The sequence below is a fragment of the Xenopus tropicalis genome, chromosome 9 (genome assembly GCF_000004195.4).
Source record: "Xenopus tropicalis strain Nigerian chromosome 9, UCB_Xtro_10.0, whole genome shotgun sequence".
Taxonomy (NCBI): Eukaryota; Metazoa; Chordata; class Amphibia; order Anura; family Pipidae; genus Xenopus; species Xenopus tropicalis.
This window is the reverse complement of record NC_030685.2, coordinates 10,137,094-10,164,394: the sequence shown is the minus strand read 5'-3', so window position 1 is coordinate 10,164,394 and position 27,301 is coordinate 10,137,094. Positions and strand designations below refer to the sequence as shown.

The 27,301-nt window shown below is 43.4% G+C and overlaps 3 protein-coding genes across 6 annotated transcripts; all 3 read left to right on the top strand.

The window, feature by feature from the left end:
* Positions 1–1,195: 1,195 nt before the first annotated feature.
* Positions 1,196–6,991, top strand: LOC100487313. Of its 2 annotated transcripts, none has more exons than XM_002939177.5 (5): positions 1,196–1,305; positions 2,694–2,975; positions 4,575–4,784; positions 5,209–5,234; positions 6,105–6,991. In XM_002939177.5, exons 2-5 carry the CDS (start codon positions 2,702–2,704, stop codon positions 6,204–6,206), a joined length of 612 nt encoding a protein of 203 aa, XP_002939223.2. In that variant the 5' UTR covers positions 1,196–1,305; positions 2,694–2,701; the 3' UTR covers positions 6,207–6,991. The 2 variants fall into 2 exon arrangements, with proteins under 2 accessions (XP_002939223.2, XP_012826891.2); XM_012971437.3 differs by lacking the exon at positions 1,196–1,305 and adding an exon at positions 1,366–1,489.
* Positions 6,992–7,613: 622 nt separating this feature from the next.
* Positions 7,614–15,018, top strand: LOC116407663. Its single transcript, XM_031893420.1, has 5 exons — positions 7,614–8,387; positions 10,065–10,346; positions 11,203–11,424; positions 13,506–13,534; positions 14,718–15,018. Exons 2-5 carry the CDS (start codon positions 10,073–10,075, stop codon positions 14,817–14,819), a joined length of 627 nt encoding a protein of 208 aa, XP_031749280.1. The 5' UTR covers positions 7,614–8,387; positions 10,065–10,072; the 3' UTR covers positions 14,820–15,018.
* A 290-nt stretch (positions 15,019–15,308) lies between these two features.
* On the top strand, positions 15,309–26,758 carry LOC101732265. 3 transcript variants are annotated; one of them, XM_004918153.4, is made up of 5 exons: positions 15,309–15,499; positions 20,549–20,908; positions 22,964–23,173; positions 23,349–23,392; positions 26,449–26,758. In XM_004918153.4, the coding sequence occupies exons 2-5, from the start codon at positions 20,641–20,643 to the stop codon at positions 26,548–26,550; spliced, it is 624 nt and encodes a 207-aa protein (XP_004918210.2). In that variant the 5' UTR covers positions 15,309–15,499; positions 20,549–20,640; the 3' UTR covers positions 26,551–26,758. The 3 variants fall into 3 exon arrangements, with proteins under 3 accessions (XP_004918210.2, XP_017952826.2, XP_017952825.2); XM_018097337.2 differs by lacking the exon at positions 15,309–15,499 and adding an exon at positions 15,659–15,689; XM_018097336.2 differs by lacking the exon at positions 15,309–15,499 and adding an exon at positions 17,497–17,952.
* The last annotated feature ends 543 nt before the right edge of the window (positions 26,759–27,301 follow it).

The window sequence follows — 27,301 nt, the reverse complement described above, 5'->3', positions numbered from 1 at the left end:
ACCAACCCACACCAACCCACACCAACCTACACCAACCCACACCAACCTACACCAACCCACACCAACCCATGCCAACCTACACCAACCCACACCAACCTACACCAACCCATGCCAACCCACACAAACCTACGCCAACCTACACCAACCTACACCAATCCACACCAACCCATGCCAACCTTGACCAACCCATGCCAACCTACACCACTCCTCACCAACCTACACCAACACATGCCAACCCACACCAACCCACGCCAACCCACACCAAACTACACCAACCCACTTCAACCCACACCAACCCACACCAACCCATGCCTCTATGCTCTCATGGGTACAGCCCCCTGCAAGCTCCCCACCACTTTTTGACTACAAGATCCTTATACCCTGGACCTTCAAAAGACTACTTGAGTAATGTAATTTGACTCCATTCACCCCCAGCAATCCTCTGACCCACTGGATCAAAATCCCACCTTGCCCTTAGTTCAGCATTCATTCCTTCATATATTCATATTCACTCAGCCTTTAATGCATAAGTGAATCTTCTCCTTTAGCTAGGGTTGCCATGTAGCCGCTGTTTGACCAACCGATTGGGTAAATCACCAGTAATGGCCTATAAATCCCTCCCTTTCCTGATCCTTTTCACTGCTGATGACCCTTTATATCTATGGGCCCACCACTGCTCTGCCTATAACCCCGCCAGTCCATTCATCCACCTTTACCCTTACTGAAATCCCAACTAAGATATAATTACCCCTTATTGGGGGCAGAACAGCCCTATTGGGTTTATTTAATGGTTAAATGATTCCCTTTTCTCTGTAATAATAAAACAGTACCTGTACTTGATCCCAACTAAGATATAATTACCCCTTATTGGGGCAGAACAGCCCTATTGGGTTTATTTCATGGTTAAATGATTCCCTTTTCTCTGTAATAATAAAACAGTACCTGTACTTGATCCCAACTAAGATATAATTACCCCTCATTGGGGCAGAACAGCCCTATTGGGTTTATTTCATGCTTTCAGCAGACTTAAGATATAGACATCCAAATTATGGAAAGACAGCCCCAGGTCTGAGCATTCCGGATAACAGGTTCCGTACCTGTAATATACAAATTACCATGCAAGTGATTGCTTAACATATTGGTATGTGACCAAACCAGTCTGCTGTTATGAGGAGGAAGAGAGGAGAGGAAAGGTTATATAACTTTACATAGTGAAAGTAAATGGTTTACAGATCTGTACGCAGGATCCTATTCTATTCTTTTCTACTGCCCCAGCTCCAAGGATCATCTGAAAAAAAATTCTAGGTAAGTCCTAAATGGTTCTGGGCATTTAATGGGTGGTGCTTATAGTTACTGCTGGGATTTGGTACAGTCCAAGATGGTGGGGCAAGAACTGGGACCTGATAAACATCTCCATTCCTATTCCTACTATGGAACCTACAGCAGTGTGTGCACTGTGAATCCTATGATCCCAGGGGGCGGCCGTCAGGTACTGTTTTATTATTACAGAGAAAAGGGAATCATTTAACCATTAAATAAACCCAATAGGGCTATTCTGCCCCAATAAGGGGTAATTATATCTTAGTTGGGATCAAGTACAGGTACTGTTTTATTATTACAGAGAAAAGGGAATCATTTAACCATTAAATAAACCCTATAGGGCTGTTCTGCCCCCAATAAGGGGTAATTATATCTTAGTTGGGATCAAGTACAGGTACTGTTTTATTATTACAGAGAAAAGGGAATCATTTAACCATGAAATAAACCCAATAGGGCTGTTCTGCCCCCAATAAGGGGTAATTATATCTTAGTTGGGATCAAGTACAGGTACTGTTTTATTATTACAGAGAAAAGGGAATCATTTAACCATGAAATAAACCCAATAGGGCTGTTCTGCCCCAATAAGGGGTAATTATATCTTAGTTGGGGTCAAGTACAGGTACTGTTTTATTATTACAGAGAAAAGGGAATCATTTAACCATTAAATAAACCCAATAGGGCTGTTCTGCCCCCAATAAGAGGTAATTATATCTTAGTGTCTAAAAAAGGGCATTGACTCAAGGGATGAAACATAATTTTGCCCCTTTATAGGTCCCTGGTAAGGCCTCACCTTGAGTATGGGGGCAGTTTTGGGCTCCAGTCCTTAAGAAGGATATTAATGAGCTGGAGAGAGTGCAGAGACTGCAACTAAACTGGTTAAGGGGATGGAAGGGTTAAGCTATGAGGTGAGACTGTCAGGGTTGGGGTTGTTTTCTCTGGAAAAGAGGCGCTTGCGAGGGGACATGATTACTCTGTACAAGTACATTAGAGGGGATTATAGGCAGATAGTTTGGTAAGTATAGGTTGTGGGTGCTGGGTTTACTTGATGGACTCTGGTCTTTTTTCAACCCTATGTAACTATGTAACTATCCCAATCATCCCTCCTCCCCCTCCCCTCCTCTCCCTCCCTCCTCCCCCTCCCCTCCTCCTCCTTTCTCTACGTCATGCCGCTTCACTTTTCCATGTGACACAGCATGCTGACTCTAAACATCCAGTTGCCTAGCAACCCGCTCAACCAGGAAGCGACAAGCTTCCCCAGCCCTGCCGTTCCGCACTCCCCCACCCCTCTCTCCCTCCCTCTGCATTCATCTTCTTTCCCCTTTTCCTGTTATAAATACAGTATATTAGATAACTACAAAAATAATTTTCTTCAGGAAGGGGAATGGCTGGATTTCAAAGAAAGACCCCATTGCTTGGAATCTTCTCCAGAGATGACCAGGCCAACTATCAGTGGCTGATTGACTCGGCATACTCGGCCGTTCCAGACATCCGACTGGTCTACATTGCCAATGACAGTGGTGAGACCTTCAGAGAGGAAGTCCACAAATGCACCTTTGCCATTCTGTATCACACAGCGACCCGGGGGAGGATAAACATCACCAATGTAACTGACTCATTGTACGATGTTGAACTCCAATATCTGTACAATATCCTAGGTAGGGGCAATGTCTACTGTTATGTACATGGAATTCATATTACAGAACCTGTATGTGTTGGGTCTGGTCATTAGTAATAACATTATAATATAACATAAAGACATAACATTGCTTGCCATTGCTTGGAAAAGCTGAAAGGACAATAGAACTCAACACAACACTCCTGAAGACCCAAACAGAAGACATGATGTTCTGGAGCAGGGGTCCTCAAACTTCTGAACCAAGGGGCTGTATCAAGGGCCCCTCTGACGTTGGGGGGCCGGACCGCCATCATCACAACCACCCCCCTCTTCCCGTCGTTGGTAAACTGTGGGTCAAACTGGTCGCATTCCCCCCCAAACCCCACCCCCGTGGTTGCCAAACTGTGGGCCAAACTGATCGCATTCCCCCCCAACCAATCCTCCCCCCCCGCGCTCCGTTTGTCCGTCACCAGTGCTCCGATCAGCTGTCCGTCCACCCTCCCACTGAGTCCTACCTGTACCAGTTCCCCCCCATCTGCCGTCTGTCCTCCCTCTCAACTCCTCCGTCCCGCTCCCCGCTGGGTCCTCTCTCTCCGCTGCCAGGGCTGAGGACGCAGCGGGGGGCCGGGTAAATTCCCCTGGGGGGGTCGGATCCGGCCCGCGGGTCATAGTTTGAGGACCGCTGTTGTGGAGAAACTCCATTCATGAGTCCATGATGAGTTTTATTTTAAAACTTTCACTTTTCTGTAAATATACCCTATAGGGCATAATTATTTACACTGGAGACCAACATCTCCGATGATGTTGCCTACAGATAGTTACTTAGTTATAAAGGGTTTAAAAAAGACCAGAGTCCATCAAGTTCAACCCTTTGAAGTAAATCCAGCACACACAACCTATAGATCTTACAACCTAGATCACAACCTAGATCTTTGCGTTTACATAGTTACATAGGGTTGAAGAAAGACCAGAGTCCATCAAGTTCAACCCTCCCAAGCACACACGACCTATAGATCTTACAACCTAGATCACAACCTAGATCTTTGCGTTTACATAGTTACATAGGGTTGAAGAAAGACCAGAGTCCATCAAGTTCAACCCTTCCAAGTAAACCCAGCACACACAACCTATAGATCTTACAACCTAGATCTTTGCGTTTACATAGTTACATAGGGTTGAAGAAAGACTAGAGTCCATCAAGTTCAACCCTTCCAAGCACACACAACCTATAGATCTTACAACCTAGATCACAACCTAGATTTTTGCGTTTACATAGTTACATAGGGTTGAAGAAAGACCAGAGTTCATCAAGTTCAACCCTTCCAAGCACACACAACCTATAGATCTTACAACCTAGATCTTTGCATGTACATAGTTACATAGGGTTGAAGAAAGACCAGAGTCCATCATGTTCAACCCTTCCAAGTAAACCCAAAGTCTTCTAACTTGTTGGTGACCACTCAAATCTAATTGCTGATTGGTTACTATGGGTAACATCATCAGTGATGTTCACCTCCTAGGTTCAATGTTTAAAATTGCACGGGTCACATGTTCCTTTGCCTGACACTATTCTCCCTATAGGTGTTGAGTATAAATAGGTTGTTCTTCAGGTCGCCTTACTGATTGTTCTTCTGCACAGGGAAAGAGAATGTCGTGGTTGTCATTGATGACCTGGAGGACAGTTCGGTTGAGAAGGACAGAATCCTGGAGTCACAGCCAAGGTTGGGACATTTAGCAAGGGACGTGTTCCTGTTCAGCGTCGAAGAGAAAGAAAGGATACCACTATTTAATCAGCAGAAGAATGTGATTTTTGATCCCAAAGTGGCCCAACTCATCAGACTAATAAAAGGTACAGTAAGCATCAAGTTTCCATGGATGAGCAAAAATGACTACTTGAAGGTCATAGGATTCACAGTGCACACAAACAAGCCAAGGCACACATACATGCTAGGCCCCATCAGCCAATGAATGGGCAGAGTTCTGCCTTTTACTCCCACACTACTTCCTGTTACAGTTAGAGCTGCATCACTTCCTGTCAGCTGATCTCTGAGGGAGCACACAGCCCATCACAAAATGGCAGCTCAAGGGAAAGGATGTAAAAGGGCAATATTTACTGATATATATATTCCAGTTTGGGGAGATTCTTTAATAGGCCACTTAACATAATAGAAACTGTCTGTTGGTTACGTATTCCTTCTGTGGGTGTAGTTTCCCTTTAAATTATTTGTTAAATGTTCACGGTTTGCTAATGTATGTTCTCCTCTTTCCAACAGATCATCAACAAAGGAGGCAATGTAATGTAAGTGTCAGTTCTCATAACTATCAGTTACTTAACATTAGCTGCAAAGAACTGACCAAAAAAAGGGTTTCTAACCAACCCACGTGACCCCGGTATCCAACTGTGTGATACCTGTTGACCATAGGCACAGATATTTCACTGGGCAATTCAGTTGATGGCTGCCTAACCATCGCTGAATTGTTACTGTCCAACTATTGGTGTCTACTGGAATAGGGAGGGGCCACAGATAACCCTCACTTGCTTGTTTGGGCCACCCCCAAATGAATAGATGAGGAAAGTGCCTCTGCAACCTACCCCTAGTCCTTAGGCCCTGTTTAGAGTTACTACTATCCACCTATTTATTTTTTTATGATTTTTTGGATTAAATTGCTTTCCAACACTTCTTAAGGTTTAAACCTGACCTGAAGGAGCCCTAAGGGTCCTTTCTCTTTTCCCCCAACTAAATGGCGCTGTAGTTTAGAAAAGTAACCTGCCTAGGTTTTATGCCCACAACCTGTACATTATTCTTCAAGGCTTGTAAGATCTGAAGGCAGGCCCTATGGACCAGAAAAAAAATTACAGATTGTCTATTGACCTTTTTGGTCTCTTTAGATCAGTGGTTCTCAACCTTCCTAATGCCGCAAACCTTTAATACAGTTCCTCATGTTGTGGTGACCCCCAACCATAAAATTATTCCTAAGACCATCGGAAATATGTGTTTTCCAATGGTCTTAGGTGACCCCTGTGAAAGGGTCGTTCCACCCCCAAAGGGGTCCCGACCCACAGCTTGAGAACTGCTGCTTTAGATAGATATCTAATGACAAAATCATTGAACAAGGCAATAATTTGGTTCAAGATGGTCATCAAATCTCTCTTTTTTTGTTGTTTCAGATAAGTGCCCAATGCAAAGTTGGAATAATACTTATAGCCATTGCTATTGTGTTTCTCATTATTGGTGTGCTAATATACACCGGGCAGATTCCTTTGCTATGACGACCCGAAGAAATTACAAAATGGCTATGGAGATGACAAAAGCATTTAGAATTGAGTTCTAAAGGAAACATAACCTATAATAGGGTGCCCTTTAGAGTAGTCCCCAAGTAAAGCCTTTTGTATGGTTATCACCAGTGTGAAGTACAGAATAAATAAAGGACCTTTATCTTCCCTAATCTTGTGTTTCGGGGGCACAAACCAACGTGGAAATATTTGAAGATCAGTTCAGCATGGTAAGACAAATATCAGAACAGGCCAAAAAGAACTCATCAAATGAACTTGGGATAAAACCTGGAACAGAAGGAAACCAGATAGAAGGTCATAGAGAAGATAGAGGAGTCCAGGAAAGGTTCTGCTGTGTAATGTAAGGCAATGAGTGGTGCCTGATACAAACATGTCTACAGCTGAATTCATGTTTCAAACAGCAATGAATCATGGTCATGCAAAGATATCGCCACCCAAAGCACAGGTTGGCTGTACCAGATATGGAACAAGAAGGCCATAGAGGAGATAGGGGAGTCCAGAGGAAGGTTCTGCTGTGTAATGTAAGGCAATGAGTGGTGCCCGATACATACATGTCTACAGCTGAATTCATGTTTCAAACAGCAACGAATCATGGGCATGCAAAGATATCGCCACCCAAAGCACCGGTTGGCTGTGCCATATGCATTTTGGTTCTTAACCACCAAGAATTCCCCCATAATGTCAATTCCTGGAGATACATGTGATACATGTAAATATTACACTGCATTTTCTATAATAAAGTTACACAGGAACAACAAGAAGTATTGATTTCAGTTGACACAATCTTTATTGCTGTCCTGTATCTGTAAAAGGATATCTTTATAGAGAAGGTTCTGGCTTATTGCACTGAATCGGCTTCCTTGCACCAGATATAATAAAGCTAAGCATACATAGCCAGATACTGTTTGCCCACCTGGCCAGTCATGACTGATTTAAGCCTCTAATGTGTTTAAAGGCTGAATAGAAAGGTAGAAAGATTGACAGCCAGTATATAAATAAAGATATACAGACCGATGGCAAATTGTATTGGCCAACCAAGGCCTCCATTATATTAAAGGTGAACTGCTCCTCAACCTTTATTTTCAGTAAGTCTTCAGATAATACTTATTGTTGGCTTTGGCCAGAAAGCCTTATGGCAGTGATCCCAAACCAGTGGCTCATAAGCAACATGTTACCCACCACCCCATCTTTGATGTTGCTCCCCATGGCCTCAAAGTAGGAGCCTGTTTTTACATTTCAGGCTTGGAGACAAGTTTTGGAAGCCCAGAGACACAGTTTTGCTCCAAGCAGAACCTCCTGCAGGCTAGTGGTCAACATTGGGCTACCAAATAGCCAATCAGGAGCCCTTATTTGGCACCCCCAAAGAACTTTTTTCATGCTTGTGTGGCTCACCAACACTTTTTACATGTGAGTGTGGCTCATGAGTAAAATAGGTTGCCTTACGGAATGAACGGATTGTTGGCTGGTCGGGCTTCTGTTACCAGCCAATCTAGAGTAAGACATGAAACAAACATCTATAATTCTTCCTTGGAACATCCACTGTGGCCTACTGAATTGTTGTCAACTCTTGGACATACCCCTATGGTGTAACAATATATACAGCAGACCCCCCCGGGTGGGGTTTGGGCAACGGGAGGGCCCAGACCACGGGGTCTGCTGTACCTTAGTCCCTGGCTCCTCTCCTACCTTTAATATAGTGGTCAGGTTGGGAGCAGGGACTGGTAACGTCGGGCCATCTCAAGAGATTTTTCTGCAGGGGGGACCAGTGCCACCAAGTTACGCCACTGCTCCTAATGATGCCCGAAACACCCCATATAATATTGAAAGCAGAGGGATAAGGTAGGCTGTAGTTCATCAAAGTAGATATAACTTATCTAGCACCTAGAACCATATCCAGTACTAACATGGACACACCCCTCCATCTTATCATACAGCACACATACTGCATAGTCAGCATTGTTTCCATATGCATGACATATACAGAATGATACATGATATTGGTATGTGACTTAACAAGTCCGATGTTATGCGGAGGTAGAGAGGAAATCTTTAATGTCGTATAGCGAAGGTGAATATCTTACAGCACAGACCATCTACACGGGATCCTGTCCCTTGGCACTCAGGCTACTGCCCCCCAAGTCATCTGGAAAAATCCAGGTAGGTCCTAAACTGTTTTGGGCACTTGTTTCTGGGGAACTGAGAATGATGGTAACAAGCTCCATTTGGTCACTATTCTGGGACGGAGCTTGCCTGGTACTTGGTATAGTCTATGGTAGTGGTGGGGGGGGGACTAGGAACTATAAATATGAATATTCTATATTACTCCTAGTATAAATCCCAAGGTGCACAGCGCTCAAAGCGAAAAAGTGCTGCTCATTGAACTAGCCATAAGTCACGCCTGAATCACTTGGAGGTATTAACTGAGCTGTGAAGACAGAGGTTTCCAAATTTAGTTAGTATTTTTCTTTATAAAACCTGTTTAGCCAATGATATCAAAGATCAGTGTACAGCAGGGATCCCCAACCAGTAGCTCGGGGGCAACATGTTGCTCCCCAACCCCTTGGATGTTGCTCTCAGTGCCCCCAAACCAGGGAGTTATTTTTGAATTCCTGACTTGGGGGCAAGTTTTGGTTGAATAAAAACAAGATTTCCTACCAAATAAAGCCCCTGTAAGCTGATAGGGTGCATAGAGGCCCCTAATAGCCAATCACAGCCCTTATTTGGCTCCTCCATGAACTTTTATGGTGCTTGTGTTGCTCCCCAAGTCTTTTTACATTTGACTGTGGCTCAGAAAGTTTGGGGACCCCTGTTGTACAGTATTTGGCCATTGGGTGTTCAGAGTGGAATCTGTGACTTATTGGTTGACTGACCATATTTAAGGACCAGATTCAATTGGATGAGAACATTTTCATTTATGGTTTCATATGAAAACTCCATTGATGTCTATGGAAAACTCTAGAACTGAATATTTCTTTCTTGATGAGTATTATCTCATGGAATTAAATCTGGCCCATAATGCTTATCTAGTCATTCAGCAGTCAGGCCTGCCTGTGTGTGCCCAGTATTAGACTAATGTCATATGAAAAAACAGTTGCCTAAACGGTAATTGGTAGCCTCCTTATCTAGCTCTTTGATGATCGTTGCTCCCAATGGCCTCAAAGCTGATTTATGTGATATATTTTTATAAAGACCTACATGGAAAGTTGCTACAAATAGGTCATTCTATAACATAATAAAAGTTAACCTGAAGGTGAACCACCCCTTTAAGTATTGCATTGAATGTTGTCCTCCACCGTTACCATACATAGGTAGCATGGAGTAGCCTTGTAGCCTTCTAGCTGACGATATGGGTCCCTTAGACCGATTCGGCAGCTAATCGGCCCGTGTATGGGCACTACCGACGGGCCTGCCCGACCGATATCTGGCCTGAAATCATCCAGATCTCCATCGGGCAGGTTTAAAATTTAGTCGGATCGGGGACACATCGGCTCGTTGATGCAATTCCCGAACCAACGGATGCCTATACCCGTCGTTCTAATTAAATTTTTTGGCCCCAGGGCCAAACGACCGAATTAGCCTGATATTGCCCCCTGTAGGTGGGGATATCGGGAGAAGATATCTTACCGTGTATGGCCACCTTTATTTCATGGTAGTGATTCCGTCACCAATCTATGCCATGTTGGAACTGAAATCATGATCTGCAGAAAAAACTTGGCGGCACAGTACCCCAGAAAAAAAATAACCAATAAATGGGATTTTTCAGTCTCTGAAAAATACACAATATATAAGAAAACGACAAACTCATTAGTTACAATGTCATATTTTTATCTTCAGAAAGGAAGATGACTGGAGGGCAAATAAAGAAGCCATTGCTTGGAATCTTCTCCAGAGACGATCAGACCAACTATCAGTGGCTGATTGACTCGGCATACTCGGCCGTTCCAGACATCCGACTGGTCTACATTGGCAATGACAGTGGCCAGATCTTCAGAGAGGAAGTCCACAAATGCACCTTTGCCATTCTGTATCACACACTGACCCGGGGGAGGATAAACATCACCAATGTAACTGACTCACTGTACGATGTTGAACTCAAGTATCTGAATGATATTCTAGGTAAGGTCAATGTCTTCTACTGCATACCTGGAATTATATTCATAGAACATGAATGTTCGGCATTGGGTCAAGGGTAACAAAACAATCTTGCCATTGCTTGGAAAAGTTGAAAGGAAAGGAAAGGAAGAGACAACTCAGTCACAACATTGAACATGCCATTTAGAAGCCTGAAGATCCAGACAAAAGACGGGAAATTCTTGAGAAACACTATCCATATGGGCAGCAGGAATCAGGCCTGACTTTGCAGGCAGGCGCCATTTTGTGGACACTGTTATTAAGGCATATTGTGTATAACCCCAAAATATTGTATTTAGGTGACGTCTAGGAAGTGCTAAATGAAAAGTGAAAGTGCTTCCCTTTAGCTTTCTACACAAATGCAACTGCCAATAAGCTTCCATTCCGGCTGCCCTGACATAAAGAATTAGCAGAATATACCTCCTTGGAGATATATCTAAAGAAGTGTATGGCAAGAAGAATTCTGTAGACTTATTGAGAGTCCCCTGTAGTAAATTCAACTAGTAAGTAGAGGACTAGGAACTCGGGAACCACACAGGCCACACCCTGTTACACCTATCCCATTATATCCTGCCCTGTCTTGCATAAATATGGACATTTAGGAGATCTAAAGGGCCAAGAACGTAGGAAAAATTATACCCTTATCTTTTTCATCAAGACTGTGCTTAGTACAGGTGAATACTTATGGTATCTCTTTATAAAGGCATGAAACCCCCAGGAGTTGTTCCACAGTACAGGAGAAAGGCTTTCTACCCAGCGATGATGACCACAATCTCCACCATGTCTCAGGTATAAATGTGTTGTTACAGCTGGTCTCCTGAATGATTGTTCTTCTGCCCAGGGAAAGACAATGTCATTGTTGTCATTGACGACCTGGAGGACAGCAGCTCTGCTGAGAAGGACAGAATCCTGAACCAGCAGAAGAGTTTAGGGAATTTGGCAAGGGATGTGTTCCTATTCAGTGCAATGGAGAAAGAAAGGCTACCTCTAGGTACTCAGCAGAAGAAGAAGAAGAAAGTGATTCCTGATCCCAAAGTGAAACAACTCATCAAAATATTGAAAGGTCAGTACCATACTGTCAGCTGAGTCCCACCTTGATTCTAAGTCACATTATGAGATAACTGTGCTGATGTCTATGTTCTGATCAAATGTTGGGCAGACGTTGCCTTCTTCTAAATCAGTGGTTCTCAACCTTCCTAATGCCATGACCCTTTAATACAGTTCCTCATGTTGTGGTGACCCCCAACCATAAAATTATTCCTAAGGCCATCGGAAATATGTGTTTTCCAATGGTCTTAGGCGACCCCTGTGAAAGGGTTGTTCGACCCCCAAAGGGGTCCCTACCCACAGGTTGAGAAACCGCTGTTCTAAATAGAACTAAATCCTATAACAGTTCTCTATGTGTTCAACGTTGTCCACAACTGTTCCCATCTTGGATATTGTTAAGCCATCTGTTGAGTGTCCAGGACATTGCAAATGCTTAGTGGGCTCAGTCGGACTGGCCCACCAGGATACCAGGAAAACTCCCGGTGGGCACTGGTGTCAGTGGGCCCTCCTGCTCCTGACCATTTGGCCTGTTTCATGGTCAATGGGACACAAAGGGCCTGATTCACTAAAGTGCAATAAAATGTGCGCTATTTTTAGTGTGCGCTATAAATTTTACCGCGTCTTAATTTTGGTGATTTTTCGCACAATTCACTATAAGCATACTTGAGCTTTTTTACGCGCGATATTGCATGCGTTATTTAACTCGCGAAGACTATTTCAATGCGGTATTTGCCGGTACATGTGCTAAATTACGCACGCGAATAGTCGCCGCATATGAATGGTAGCATAGAAATAGTGTATAAAAATTGTCGCCGCATATAAATGGTGTATATAAATATTAGCCACATATAAATGGTAGCATATAAATAGTAGCATATAAATGGTAGCATATAAATGGTAGCATATAAATAGTAGATGCTTATAAATAGTAGCCACTAGTGATGAGCAAATGTGTTCTGGTTTCTTTAGTGAAAAATTAGCAAATCTTTCGAAAGATCCACGAAACGGCAAAAATGTTGTGCGGGCAAAAAAATTGTTGCCCGTGACTATTATTTTTTGACGCTTGTATCAATTTTTGGATGTGCGGTGAATTTTTGTGTGGCGAATTTTTTCATGCGTTTTGCCATTGGCGGATTGTTTTGCGAAACGCATGAAAAAATCCGCCGCGAAAAAATTCAACGCACGTCCATGCCTGGCGAAACATTTCATCACTTGTAGCCAAATATAAATAGTCGCACAAATGAATGCACGCCATGTTAGCCATACACGCCAATACTTGCAGAAAATTACTGTATTAAAAATGCCCATTTCGCTGCAAACTGGCGGCTGCGTCACTCTAGGGGAAACACATACTTGAATAAATAACACTGTAAGTCCATATTTTATTGCAAAAAATCATTTACTGTACTTTTGTATCATTTTTCGCCTGCCTGTAGTAGGTGTTAATTTTCGCATAGCCGAATGCGATATTTAGCGCGCAAAAGTTATAGTGAATCATGCGATCGTATTCTTTTCAGTGCGGAAATACTATGGTGAATCGCGCGCAAATTATCGCGTCTTTTTTACCGCAAAAAAGCGTGCGATAATTTTTATCGCACTTTAGTGAATCAGGCCCAAAGAGTAGAAATAGATGGAAGAATAGATGCTAGCATGTAAATAAAAGAGACAAGGAGAATAAAGAGGTTGGGTGAGGAAAAATAGTTTGGAGAGTGGGCCTATGGTCTAAGGTTTTCTGGTGGGCCCCTGGGGTCCCAGTCGGATGCTCAGTGGGCTGCTGTTGAGTAGGTAAGTTTAGGGGTCATCAGAAATCATCAAAATATTGTATTTATATTGTGTTTTTTAAGTCGGTCCGTAAGATGAGCATGTTCTGTGGATCAGCATAGCAGGAGATGGGGAGCTTCTGGTGGCATCTTTATAGGGACAGATCTTCACTGCTAGAGGGATTATGATGACCTTGGACTGGTACAGAAGGCCAAACACAAGCTGTAAAATGTCTCAATTTCTTGAGTTTCAGTTCCCCTTCAAATCCAGAAAGAAATGTTGTCTCATAGAATAAATATTTGCCTGGTTTCCTAATTTCTATTCTCTTTCCGGCAGATCATCATCATCAAAGAAAACATTGTGACGTAAGTGCCATTTTCATAGCTATCTCTTGTTTAACATCAGTTGAAAAGACCCGACAACCCACTTCCCCCCAGTATCCATCTCTTTGTAATTTCATAAATGAAGGGGAAATAAAGGAGATTTGATTGGGCAATTCAGTTAATTTCAACCTTGCTGTCCAATGAACGCTGAATTGTTCCTGTCCTACTATCGACACCAACTACTGGAATACAGAGGAGCCCACAGCTACCTCTCAATTGTTTACCCCACTGGGATTCTCATTGGAGGATTATTTTGCATATTAATTGGTCCTGAAGGCTGGGGCTTGGCTGTAACAAAATGGCCGCCCACACTGGGAGCCCTCTCCTGTTGCTGGAGGCATAGAGCAAAATGGTATTGTTTCCCCCAACCAGAGTGTGGGCTCTATTAATCTATACTTCCAGTGGGGCAAACAATTTTCCAACCAATAGGTGCCCTTTAATTCAGATCTACTTGGTGGCAGTTGCCCCTGTTGCCTACTCCTAGTTCCTAGACCTTGTTTAGAGTTACTTCTATCCACTTCTATATTTTTAAACCAAGATATAAATCTATATCTTTAATAACAGACTCCACTAAGTGGGGGATACAATGAAAACTCTCTCTTAACATTAAGGGGCCCATTTACTAAACAATTTTGAGATAAATTCGTATTTTTTCTAAATGTTTTCTAACTTATAGAACATTTCGGAATGTATACGAAAAGTTCGTCGAACTTCCACGAGTTTTTCGTGGTTTTCGTTAAATTTCCACGAAAAAAACGTAATTCGGAATTCTTTAACGCTTTGGTAACACTTTCCTGGGGACTATCTTTTCACCAGGTTTGATCTGTTGAGTCCCATTGAGTCCTATGGAAGGCTTCATGACTTTCGGAACGCAATTGCGATATTTTCGTACGGCCGATAAAAGCATTGTCGAGACATTTTAGAACATCAGAAATTATTGTGGTTATTCTGAATTTTTCCATATTGTGTTTTAAGCCCAGAAAAAAAATCGGATTTTAGTGAATGTGCCCCTAAATATAAAAGGGCTCGTGGTTATTCTTTATTATATTCACCAATTTGCCCCAAAATGTGGGACTTGTTTTGATAGATACGTAATGACCTATTGGTCAACGTCAAGTCAAGTGTTGGTCCAAGATGGTCATCAAACCTCTCTTCTTTGTTTCAGATGAGCGTCCCATGTACAATTGGTATTGCCGTTACAGCCATTGTTTTTGTGCTTCTCTTCGTTGGCATATTGATCTACAGCTGCAAAATACCTTTGCGATAACAGCCCGAGGAACACACAAAATGGCTACGGACACGACAAAGGTGTAAGAGAACCTAAATGCTGAGCAGGTTGTGTTTAATGCTTGACAATGGCAAAGTCCCATACATCCAGGATGAAGGATTTTATGGATAAAATATAACAGTTCTATTAAAATGAGTGCATTGGGGTGCAATTGTTTTATAATAAATACAATGATTTATTAAAATACCTTGTTGGGCAGCTCACTGTGCTTAACATGTTACAATTAGAGCTCACTAGAAATCCCAGAATAATGTAACATATAATGAAGGGTGAGGCATGCTGGGAGCTGTAGTCCAGCAACATCAGGGTTGTATTCTTAATGCAATATTGCACAATAAAACTTTCCCAGCTCTCTAGGACCCGCATTGGCAGCATTGAAATGCAAAAGAATCCTCCAATGAGAATCCCAGCTGATCTGTATAAATCTGGCTCCCTGTTCTCTGTTCCTGCAATTGGAGTTGGGAGCATTAAGCACAGTTTCCCAGCACTGAACAAGTCTGTCCCTTTAATGACCGTCACTTTAATTGTACGACATGCTCCGTTTTCTTTCACTTTCATTCTTCCGCAAATATTGCATTTCACACACAAAGCAGGGGTAGGGCGTCTCTAAAGGCTTCCTGCTATGTACTGTGTAACATGAGATTCCCTGCTGCTTCCTGGTAAGTCGGTGTCTATTTATATACGTAACCCCTTTTTGGTCGTAATACAGACAGCTAGAATGATAACATAATTATCTCTATATGTAAGATAACAGCAACTGCCTGACACAGTACTGGGAATCAGCATTCTCATTGGTCAGTTCATCTGCATTTATAATGAAGTTTTTTATCAGTAGAATTCTCACCCATGGTAAGTCGGTGTCTATTTATATACGTAACCCCTTTTTGGTCGTAATACAGACGGCTAGAAAGATAACATAATTATCTCTATATGTAAGATAACAGCAAGATGGCTGACACAGTGCTGGGAATCAGCATTCTCATTGGTCACTTCTTCTGCATTTATAATGAAGTTTTTTATCAGTAGAATTCTCACACCTGATAACTCCGTGTCTGTTTATATACGTAACCCCCTTTTTGGTTGTAATACAGATGGCTAGAATGGCTATAGAGCATGGGGTACACTGGACTCTAACACGCAGGATGGGCCTTCGCTATGTGGGAGGATGAAGGGGGAGGTAGTGCAACTACAACTCAGTTGTGCTGTGGGCAAAAATAAGAAATTAAGGACGCCAGAAGGTTCTTCCAGTAAACTCAAACAGAACTGGTTTTATTGCCCAAGACAATTGATCCATAGGGTTATGCAGTAAATACTTACAGTGTAGATGTATAGTAGGTAGGGATGCATCGAACCCCCAAGCCCACCCGGACAGATTCGGCCGAATACTGAACCGAATCCGAATCCTAATTAGCAGATGCTAATTAGTATCAGGAAGGGTTAAAAATCGGCTAATTAGGATTTGGTTCGGCAGGGACCGTGGATCCGTGAACCCTGCCAAAAAAAGGCAGAATCCTGCCTGAATACCGAACCGAATCCTGGATTCAGTACATCCCTAATAGTGGGTAAGCAATCTTTATCCTTGGGGTTTCCACCTTAATGGACCCCAGACAGCAGAGGTGAATGGGGTTGCCCTGGAGCAGGGAGGCAGGGTGTGATATTATGAGGGTGGGCGTGACATCAAGGGGCAGGCTGTGCCGTCAGGGGGGCCGGGCTATGATGTGGTGAATGAGGCAGGTAGTTTTGACCTGGAAAGCCTTACCAAAAACCGGGCTGTCCGTGTCAAAACCGGACAGGTGGCAACCCTAGACGTGGATCAGGGAGAAGACTAAGTCAGATACCCTTGTCAGTACTGCGGTCCCTTCACTAAGGCAGCAGGGCCTGTAATGGAGAATACTCCCAGCTGTCTCTCCTGGTTGGAGCAAAGAAACTCCTCTTGCTAAAACTCACTTTCAAGTCTATTAAAGAACTAACCTGCTCTTAATAATCCTCGTTCATTGGGTCCCTGCTCCCCAACTTCACTAGAGATGATGGCTATCTCTAGGGCCGAACACTTCCGTGCCATGTGGATCCCAGGCTTCCTGGAGCACATCCACACAGGTGGGACTGATGAAGGCCAAGAAGGAAGATCCACCCCTTATCAAACACTATATTAAAGTGTGACAGGAAGTGGTCATACCTATGGGCCGAACACTTCCGGGCCATGTGGATCCCAGGCTTCCTGGAGCACATCCACACAGGTGGGACTGATGAAGGCCAAGAAGGAAGATCCACCCCTTATCAAACACTATATTAAAGTGTGACAGGAAGTGGACATACTTAAGGGCCGAACACTTCTGGGCCATGTGGATCCCAGGCTTCCTGGAGCACATCCACACAGGTCGGACTGATGAAGGCCAAGAAGGAAGATCCACCCCTTATCAAACACTATATTAAAGTTTGACAGGAAGTGGTCATAGCTATGGGCCGAACACTTTCGGGCCATGTGGATCCCAGGCTTCCTGGAGCACATCCACACAGGTGGGACTGATGAAGGCCATGAAGGAAGATCCACCCCTTATCAAATACTATATTAAAGTGTGACAGGAAGTGGTCATACCTATGGGCCAATAATGTACAATATGTAAATAGGAAAAATAGATACTTCTGCCCAGTAACAATGGGAAAGGAAGATAGGGTTAAAGCTATAGGGATTGGTAACCCTATAGGTCCCTACATATTTATATCATTAGAACATTAAATGGGGCTTCAGTACAAAAACCACACATTATACTATAAACATTTTAGGTGCTTTAGATGTTGAAGATAAGCAGGATCAGAAGCATGAGGTGGGGAGGGGCAGGAACAGAGGCGAGACGAGTTGAATTCTCGCCGGATCCAACCCAACCAGCTGGAAAAAACAACAGCCAGAACCCTACATTTCTCACCTTGTGACCAAAACCGACCACACACAGCGGGTCTACAACTGTAGCTCCACCCTCGTTAGAAAAACAACTGTAGGTCCCGATGAGTTTATTGGCATTTGAGCTGCAAAATCTTGGGTAATGTGTTGATTCAGAAACTGGTTCTGTGGCTCTTCTGGAGCAGGACGGCTCTGTTTGTCTTCCCACCTTAGGTAAAGTAATATCCTTTTTTTCCTTTTCATTTAACGACTGCCAGTTTAATTATTCTCCATTGAAAATGGAGTGGAAAACTGGCGGATAGAAGGGGTGGGGTTAAGGACCCGGGGGTCATTAGGAAGAACGTATGAGTCCGGTAAGAAAAGCTAAATACATATAAATACCTAGGGGCTTCTAGCAAAGGATTTTGGGAGTTTTTCTGCTCCACTTCCCTAACTAGGGATCATTTACTATGTCCAGGATAGGGTGCAAAGTGCAAAAATGTAATTCACCATGTATTTCAAAAAGAAAAACATTGCTACCTGTATTTGGCAGTGCTGTATTAATGTTCCATCCCCAGTCATTAAAGGGGTTGTTCATCTTTATATACATTTATTTTTTTATATGTATTTAGCTTTTTTTGTTCAGCAGCTCTCCAGTTTGAAATCGGAAGTAGATATCCGGTTGCTAAGGTCTTGTTTGCCTTAGCAACCAGGCAGTGGGTTAAATGAAAGACTGGAATATGAATACGAGAGGGTCTGAGGAGTAAGAAAAGTCATAAAAAGTAACTATGTAGAGCAATTGCTTTTGGTTGTCTGGGGTCAGTGACCCCCTTTGAAAGCTGGAAAAATGTAGAAGTGGGAGGCAAATAGTTTTAAAAACTATAAAAAATAAATATTGAAGACCAATTGCAAAGTTGCTAGGAATAGGAGACTCTAACTTCCATTTAAACATTGGTATTTCTCCTTGTACCGTGCAGCTCTCCAGTTTGAAATCGGAGTAGCTATCCGGTTGCTAGGGTTTTGTTTACCTTAGCAACCAGGCAGTGGGTTAAATGAAAGACTGGAATATGAATACGAGAGGGTCGGAGTAGTAAGATAAGTCATAAAAAGCAACAATTTTAATGCATTTGTCTGCGAATGCTGACAAATGCATCGTTTTTGGTTGTTGGGGGTCAGCGACCCCCATTTGAAAGCTGGAAAAATAAGTGGGAGGCAAATAGTTTAAAAACGATAAAAAATAAATATTGAAGACCAATTGCAAAGTTGCTATCTTTTTGTTCAGCAGCTCCCCGGTTTGAAATCGGAGTAGCTATCCGGTTGCTAGGGTCTTGTTTGCCTTAGCGACCAGGCAGTGGGTTAAATAAAAGACTGGAATATGAATACGAAAGGGTCTGAGTAGTAAGATAAGTCATAAAAAGTAACAATTTTAATGCATGTGTCTGCGAATGCTGACAAATGCATCGTTTTTGGTTGTTGGGGGTCAGTGACCCCCATTTGAAAGCTGGAAAAATAAGTGGGAGACAAATAGTTTAAAAACGATAAAAAATAAATATTGAAGACCAATTGCAAAGTTGCTAGCTTTTTGTTCAGCAGCTCCCCGGTTTGAAATCGGAGTAGCTATCCGGTTGCTAGGGTCTTGTTTGCCTTAGCGACCAGGCAGTGGGTTAAATAAAAGACTGAAGAGGGTCCAAGTAGTAAGATAAGTCATAAAAAGTAACAATGTAGAGCAATTGTTTTTGGCTGTCTGGGGTCAGTGACCCCATTTGAAAGCTGGAAAAATGTAGAAGTGGGAGGCAAATAGTTTTAAAAACTATACAAAATAAATATTGAAGACCAATTGCAAAGTTGCTAGGAATAGGAGACTCTAACTTCCATTTACACATTGGTATTTCTCCTTGTACCGTGCAGCTCTCCAGTTTGAAATCGGAGTAGCTATCCGGTTGCTAGGGTTTTGTTTACCTTAGCAACCAGGCAGTGGGTTAAATGAAAGACTGGAATATGAATACGAGAGGGTCAGAGTAGTAACATAAGTCATAAAAAGTAACAATTTTAATGCATTTGTCTGCGAATGCTGACAAATGCATCATTTTTGGTTGTTGGGGGTCAGCGACCCCCCATTTGAAAGCTGGAAAAATAAGTGGGAGGCAAATAGTTTAAAAACTATTAAGAATAAATATTGATGACCAATTGCAAAGTTGCTAGCTTTTTGTTCAGCAGCTCCCCGGTTTGAAATCGGAGTAGCTATCCGGTTGCTAGGATCTTGTTTGCCTTAGCAACAAGGCAGTGGGTTAAATGAAAGACTGGAATATGAATACGAGAGGGTCTGAGTAGTAAGATAAGTCATAAAAAGTAACAATTTTAATGCATGTGTCTGTGAATGCTGACAAATGCATCGTTTTTGGTTGTTGGGGGTCAGTGACCCCCATTTGAAAGCTGGAAAAATAAGTGGGAGGCAAATAGTTTAAAAACGATAAAAAATAAATATTGAAGACCAATTGCAAAGTTGCTAGCTTTTTGTTCAGCAGCTCCCTAATTTGAAATCGGAGTAGCTATCCGGTTGCTAGGGTCTTGTTTGCCTTAGCAACCAGGCAGTGGGTTAAATAAAAGACTGGAAAGGGTGCGAGTAGTAAGATGTCATAAAAAGTAACAATGTAGAGCAATTGTTTTTGGCTGTCTGGGGTCAGTGACCCCATTTGAAAGCTGGAAAATGTAGAAGTGGGAGGCAAATAGTTTAAAAATTATAATAAAAAAAATACTGAAGACCAATTGCAAAGTTGCTAGGAATAGGAGACTCTAACTTCCATTTACACATTGGTATTTCTCCTTGCAGATTGGAGCCTTCCACTGTCCTTGGGCAGAGGGTGACGGACAATAGACCGGACCATCTTGCATCGTAACCTGGAACTTCCCCACAGTATAAATATGCCCCGAGGGAGGCGCGTAGGAATCTTCTCCCGGGAGCCGAGCGAGTCGTATAAATGGCTGACAGACTTCCTATTAGGTTTGTCATTTATTAAAGGCCTCTTGTGCTCAAAAATCTCCAACAGCAACGACTGGAGCTTTAGAGAAGACGTCAACCAGTGCAAGTTTGCCATTTTGTACCATTCGAGAAACAGAGGGAGGCTCAATGTCACCGATGTAACCGATTCGCTGTACGACGACGAGCTGGACTATTTATCCTCTTCGCTTGGTGAGAGAAGCCTCTGAGTGAATTCTGCGTAACTAGACATTGTAGGGGATAATATGGGTTAAAGGGGATATAAACCCTGCTGCACAGCGCGGCTCAACCCAACGTTACTCAGCTGTTGCTGGACTACAAATCCCAGAATAATTTAACATATAATGAAGGGTGAGGCATGCTGGGAGCTGTAGTCCAGCAACATCAGGGCTGTATTCTTAAAGCAATATTGCACAATAAAACTTTCCCAGCTCTCTAGGGCCCGCATTGGCAGCATTGAAATGCAAAAGAATCCTCCAATGAGAATCCCAGCTGATCTGTATAAATCTGGCTCCCTGTTCTCTGTTCCTGCAATTGGAGTTGGGAGCATTAAGCACAGTTTCCCAGCACTGAACAAGTCTGTCTCTTTATCCCCATGTCTGATTCCTGTGCCATATAATGACGAGAAAATGACATCATTATCTCTATATGTAAGGTACCAGCAAGGGGCCTGACACAGTGCTGGGAATCAGCATTCTCATTGGTCACTTCTCTTGCATCTATAATTAAGTTTTGGGTCAGTAGAATTCTCATTGGTGAATCGGTTTCCATGTGTAATTATGTTTTTCATCAACTTCTATAGAGAACTAGGGGGCGCAGTGGGACAGCTTTACGGTTGGGTTTAGTGTCCCTTTAAAGGGGTGGTTCAACACGTTAACTTTTAGTATGTTATAGAATGGCCAATTCTTAGCAACTTTTCAATTGGTCTTCATTATTTATGTTTTATCATTTATTATTTGCCTTCTTCTTCTAACGCTTTGCATCTTTGAAACAGAGGGTCACTGACCCCGGCAGCCTTTTATCCTTGTAGCAGCAAAGAATGCTCTATGGCAGCATATAGGCGAGTGTGGCAGCCTCTAGCATAGATGGGACTTGAGGAATGCTCTGGGCTGGTAGGGGTCTCTATGCTACTTTAAATGATGTGTATAGTTGGGGTTCCAGTGCCTTTTTATAGACACAGTGACTACTGCAGAATGTTTTAATGTGTTGATTTTCTCAGGTTTTCTCAAGGTTATAATGGTTTCCAGTGAAATAATGGTGCCCCACTCTACTTCACCTCCCCACAGGGGGTTACACAACTAGCCCACTGGGTGCTGCGCCCTGACAACTAAATAACTGCTCAGCTATAGTACAGGCTTGGCTGCACCCCTGATCCATACAGGCCAATGTACTGTTATGCCCAACACGAAACAATACCAATACACTACCCATTACCTATTACTCTACCCCTACCGAAACACTACCCATTACTCTTACTATTACCCTTACTACCCATTACTCTTACCATTACCCTTACTACCCATTACCCTTACTACCCATTACTCTACCCATACCAAAACATTAACCCATTACTCTTACCACTCCTGTATCATTACCCTTACTACTCATTACCTATTACTCTATTCTAACTAAAACACTACCAATTATCCTTACCATTACCCTTACTACCCATTACCTATTACTCTACCCCTACTGAAACACTACCCATAACCCTTACCATTACCCTTACTACCCATTACCCATTACTCTACCCCTACTGAAACACTGCCCATTACTCTTACCATTACCCTTACTACCCATTACTCTACCCATACCAAAACATTAACCCATTGCTCTTACCATTACCCGTACCATTACCCTTGCTACCCATTACCCATTACTCTACCCCTACTGAAACACTACCCATTACCCTTAACATTCCCTTACTACCTATTACTCTACCCCTACTGAAACATTACCCATTACCCTTACTATTCCCTTACTACCCATTACTCTACCCCTACCGAAACACTACCCATTACCCATTACTCTTACAATCCTCACCCCTGGCAAATCCAACAACTGTGCCTGCCTGGGTCCCCTACTTGCCAAAGAGCCAGTGATAGCACCCCTACCCGGCAGCTCTGCCCTGGAACACCACTTGCAATGGCAGGCAGTGGACATTAGGACAGAAGATTGAAGTGACTGCAATATACTCAGCACTCGGCCATAAACTAATCTTCCTCCCTCTCTTCCTCTTGTGTTTAGGAAAAGCGAATGTTATTGTCATTATTGATGATGTGGAGGACAGCAGTGACCAAGAGAAGGAAAGAATACAGCAGGGACAGACGACTATTACAGACAAAGCAACAGGGCTGTTCCTATTCAGTAAAGAAGACAAATATACAAATTCTAACATGAAGGAGAAGAAGCTGCAGGAAATCGAATCTCTAATCAGAAGAAGCTTTCAGCTAATGGGTAATCTTCTTGTCCTGCCTTTATTCCAATACGAGTGCTGTAGCTTAACGTTCTATAGGGGATTATACTGTCATTATTTTACTCAATTATTTTAAGATAGATAGATGATAGATAGATAGATGATAGATAATATACAGATTTCATTAATATGTAATAACTGATACTTTCTTGGTAGGTCTTTCTTCTCATTTCCAAACTGGAACCATGATACATAAGATGGTAAGATTTTATATAAGTAACGGTGCAAAAAACAAAACATCCTTTTAAACCTATCCAAATGGAGTTTGTATATTCTGGCAATGTTTCTGTGGGGATGTCAGTTTCCTCCACACTACTAAACCTACTATGGAATTGGATTCTGATAAAACTGCCCCCATATGTGTGTGGGTGTGTCTCATATGAGGCATAGACTTCCGACTGTAAACTCCATTACAGCAGCCTAACTGGCCTTCAGGCTGGGCCTCCTTAGCCCATAACAAGGTTACAGATATATAGAAACATTGGGGTAACAGTCACCCCGCTATAGTTCCAGGGGTACCCAGGGCACAAATAAGCACTCACCCCAAATCCCCCCCTAACTGGCCTTCAGGCTGGGCCCCCTTAGCCCATAACAAGGTTACAGATATATAGAAACATTGGGGTAACAGTCACCCCGCTATAGTTCCAGGGGTACCCAGGGCACAAATAAGCACTCACCCCAAATCCCCCCAACTGGCCTTCAGGCTGGGCCCCCTTAGCCCATAACAAGGTTACAGATATATAGAAACATTGGGGTAACAGTCACCCTGCTATAGTTCCAGGGGTACCCAGGGCACAAATAAGCACTCACCCCAAATCCCCCCTAACTGGCCTTCAGGCTGGGCCCCCTTAGCCCATAACAAGGTTACAGATATATAGAAACATTGGGGTAACAGTCACCCCGCTATAGTTCCAGGGGTACCCAGGGCACAAATAAGCACTCACCCCAAATCCCCCCCTAACTGGCCTTCAGGCTGGGCCCCCTTAGCCCATAACAAGGTTACAGATATATAGAAACATTGGGGTAACAGTCACCCTGCTATAGTTTCAGGGGTACCCAGGGCACAAATAAGCACTCACCCCAAATCCCCCCCCTAACTGGCCTTCAGGCTGGGCCCCCTTAGCCCATAACAAGGTTACAGATATATAGAAACATTGGGGTAACAGTCACCCTGCTATAGTTCCAGGGGTACCCAGGGCACAAATAAGCACTCACCCCAAATCCCCCCCTAACTGGCCTTCAGGCTGGGCCCCCTTAGCCCATAACAAGGTTACAGATATATAGAAACATTGGGGTAACAGTCACCCCGCTATAGTTCCAGGGGTACCCAGGGAACAAATAAGCACTCACCCCAAATCCCCCCTAACTGGCCTTCAGGCTGAGCCCCCTTAGCCCATAACAAGGTTACAGATATATAGAAACATTGGGGTAACAGTCACCCCGCTATAGTTCCAGGGGTACCCAGGGCACAAATAAGCACTCACCCCAAATCTCCCCCTAACTGGCCTTCAGGCTGGGCCCCCTTAGCCCATAACAAGGTTACAGATATATAGAAACATTGGGGTAACAGTCACCCTGCTATAGTTCCAGGGGTACCCAGGGCACAAATAAGCACTCACCCCAAATGCCCCCTAACTGGCCTTCAGGCTGGGCCCCCTTAGCCCATAACAAGGTTACAGATATATAGAAACATTGGGGTAACAGTCACCCCACTATAGTTCCAGGGGTACCCAGGGCACAAATAAGCACTCACCCCAAATCCCCCCCTAACTGGCCTTCAGGCTGGGCCCCCTTAGCCCATAACAAGGTTACAGATATATAGAAACATTGGGGTAACAGTCACCCTGCTATAGTTCCAGGGGTACCCAGGGCACAAATAAGCACTCACCCCAAATGCCCCCTAACTGGCCTTCAGGCTGGGCCCCCTTAGCCCATAACAAGGTTACAGATATATAGAAACATTGGGGTAACAGTCACCCTGCTATAGTTCCAGGGGTACCCAGGGCACAAATAAGCACTCACCCCAAATCCCCCCCTAACTGGCCTTCAGGCTGGGCCCCCTTAGCCCATAACAAGGTTACAGATATATAGAAACATTGGGGTAACAGTCACCCTGCTATAGTTCCAGGGGTACCCAGGGCACAAATAAGCACTCACCCCAAATGCCCCCTAACTGGCCTTCAGGCTGGGCCCCCTTAGCCCATAACAAGGTTACAGATATATAGAAACATTGGGGGTAACAGTCACCCCGCTATAGTTCCAGGGGTACCCAGGGCACAAATAAGGGCACCCCAAATCCCCCCCTAACTGGCCTTCAGGCTGGGCCCCTTAGCCCATAACAAGGTTACAGATATATAGAAACATTGGGGTAACAGTCACCCTGCTATAGTTCCAGGGGTACCCAGGGCACAAATAAGCACTCACCCCAAATCCCCCCCTAACTGGCCTTCAGGCTGGGCCCCCTTAGCCCATAACAAGGTTACAGATATATAGAAACATTGGGGTAACAGTCACCCTGCTATAGTTCCAGGGGTACCCAGGGCACAAATAAGCACTCACCCCAAATCCCCCCTAACTGGCCTTCAGGCTGGGCCCCCTTAGCCCATAACAAGGTTACAGATATATAGAAACATTGGGGTAACAGTCACCCCGCTATAGTTCCAGGGGTACCCAGGGAACAAATAAGCACTCACCCCAAATCCCCCCTAACTGGCCTTCAGGCTGAGCCCCCTTAGCCCATAACAAGGTTACAGATATATAGAAACATTGGGGTAACAGTCACCCCGCTATAGTTCCAGGGGTACCCAGGGCACAAATAAGCACTCACCCCAAATCTCCCCCTAACTGGCCTTCAGGCTGGGCCCCCTTAGCCCATAACAAGGTTACAGATATATAGAAACATTGGGGTAACAGTCACCCCGCTATAGTTCCAGGGGTACCCAGGGCACAAATAAGCACTCACCCCAAATCCCCCCCTAACTGGCCTTCAGGCTGGGCCCCCTTAGCCCATAACAAGGTTACAGATATATAGAAACATTGGGGTAACAGTCACCCCGCTATAGTTCCAGGGGTACCCAGGGCACAAATAAGCACTCACCCCAAATCCCCCCCTAACTGGCCTTCAGGCTGGGCCCCCTTAGCCCATAACAAGGTTACAGATATATAGAAACATTGGGGTAACAGTCACCCCGCTATAGTTCCAGGGGTACCCAGGGACAACAGATTTAGGGTTTATTTTATACTTTTTCTTTTTCAGGGTCGCTGGCAAAACGCCCTTATGTTCTTCGGATTACCTGCACTGGTCGTATTATATATATACGGATTTCTGTATTACAACTTCAGAGTCATTACTTGGTAACAGCCCTTATAATGTATTTGAATAGCACAGTGGCCGATATGAAGAGCCTATTTCTGATGTTACATCACTAATAAGATCATATGTATAAAACTTAATCAAATATTAGTATTACGCTGGGTAGACCTCATTATTAATGCAAGAGAAGTGACCAATGAGAATGCTGATTCCCAGCACTGTGTCAGGCCCCTTGCTGGTACCTTACATATAGAGATAATGATGTCATTTTCCCGTCATTATATGGCACAGGAATCAGACATGGGGATAAAGGGACAGACTTGTTCAGTGCTGGGAAACTGTGCTTAATGCTCCCAACTCCAATTGCAGGAACAGAGAACAGGGAGCCAGATTTATACAGATCAGCTGGGATTCTCATTGGAGGATTCTTTTGCATTTCAATGCTGCCAATGCGGGCCCTAGAGAGCTGGGAAAGTTTTATTGTGCAATATTGCTTTAAGAATACAACCCTGATGTTGCTGGACTACAGCTCCCAGCATGCCTCACGGGGGGGATGAAATAAATAAATGAATATTTTATAATAGTTATATTTCTATACATCCTTTATGTATATATTTTGTTTTTAATGTGCAGAACCATGATTGATGCAAGGCTTTTCTTTAATCTGTAATAAATATCTGTCTCTGTGACTGCTTTGCATTTCTATTTTTTTATATATATATAATAATTATTTTAAATGAAATATGGCTAGTTGTATTGCCCGACAAATGCTTTAGGCCACACCCCCCACTTAGCA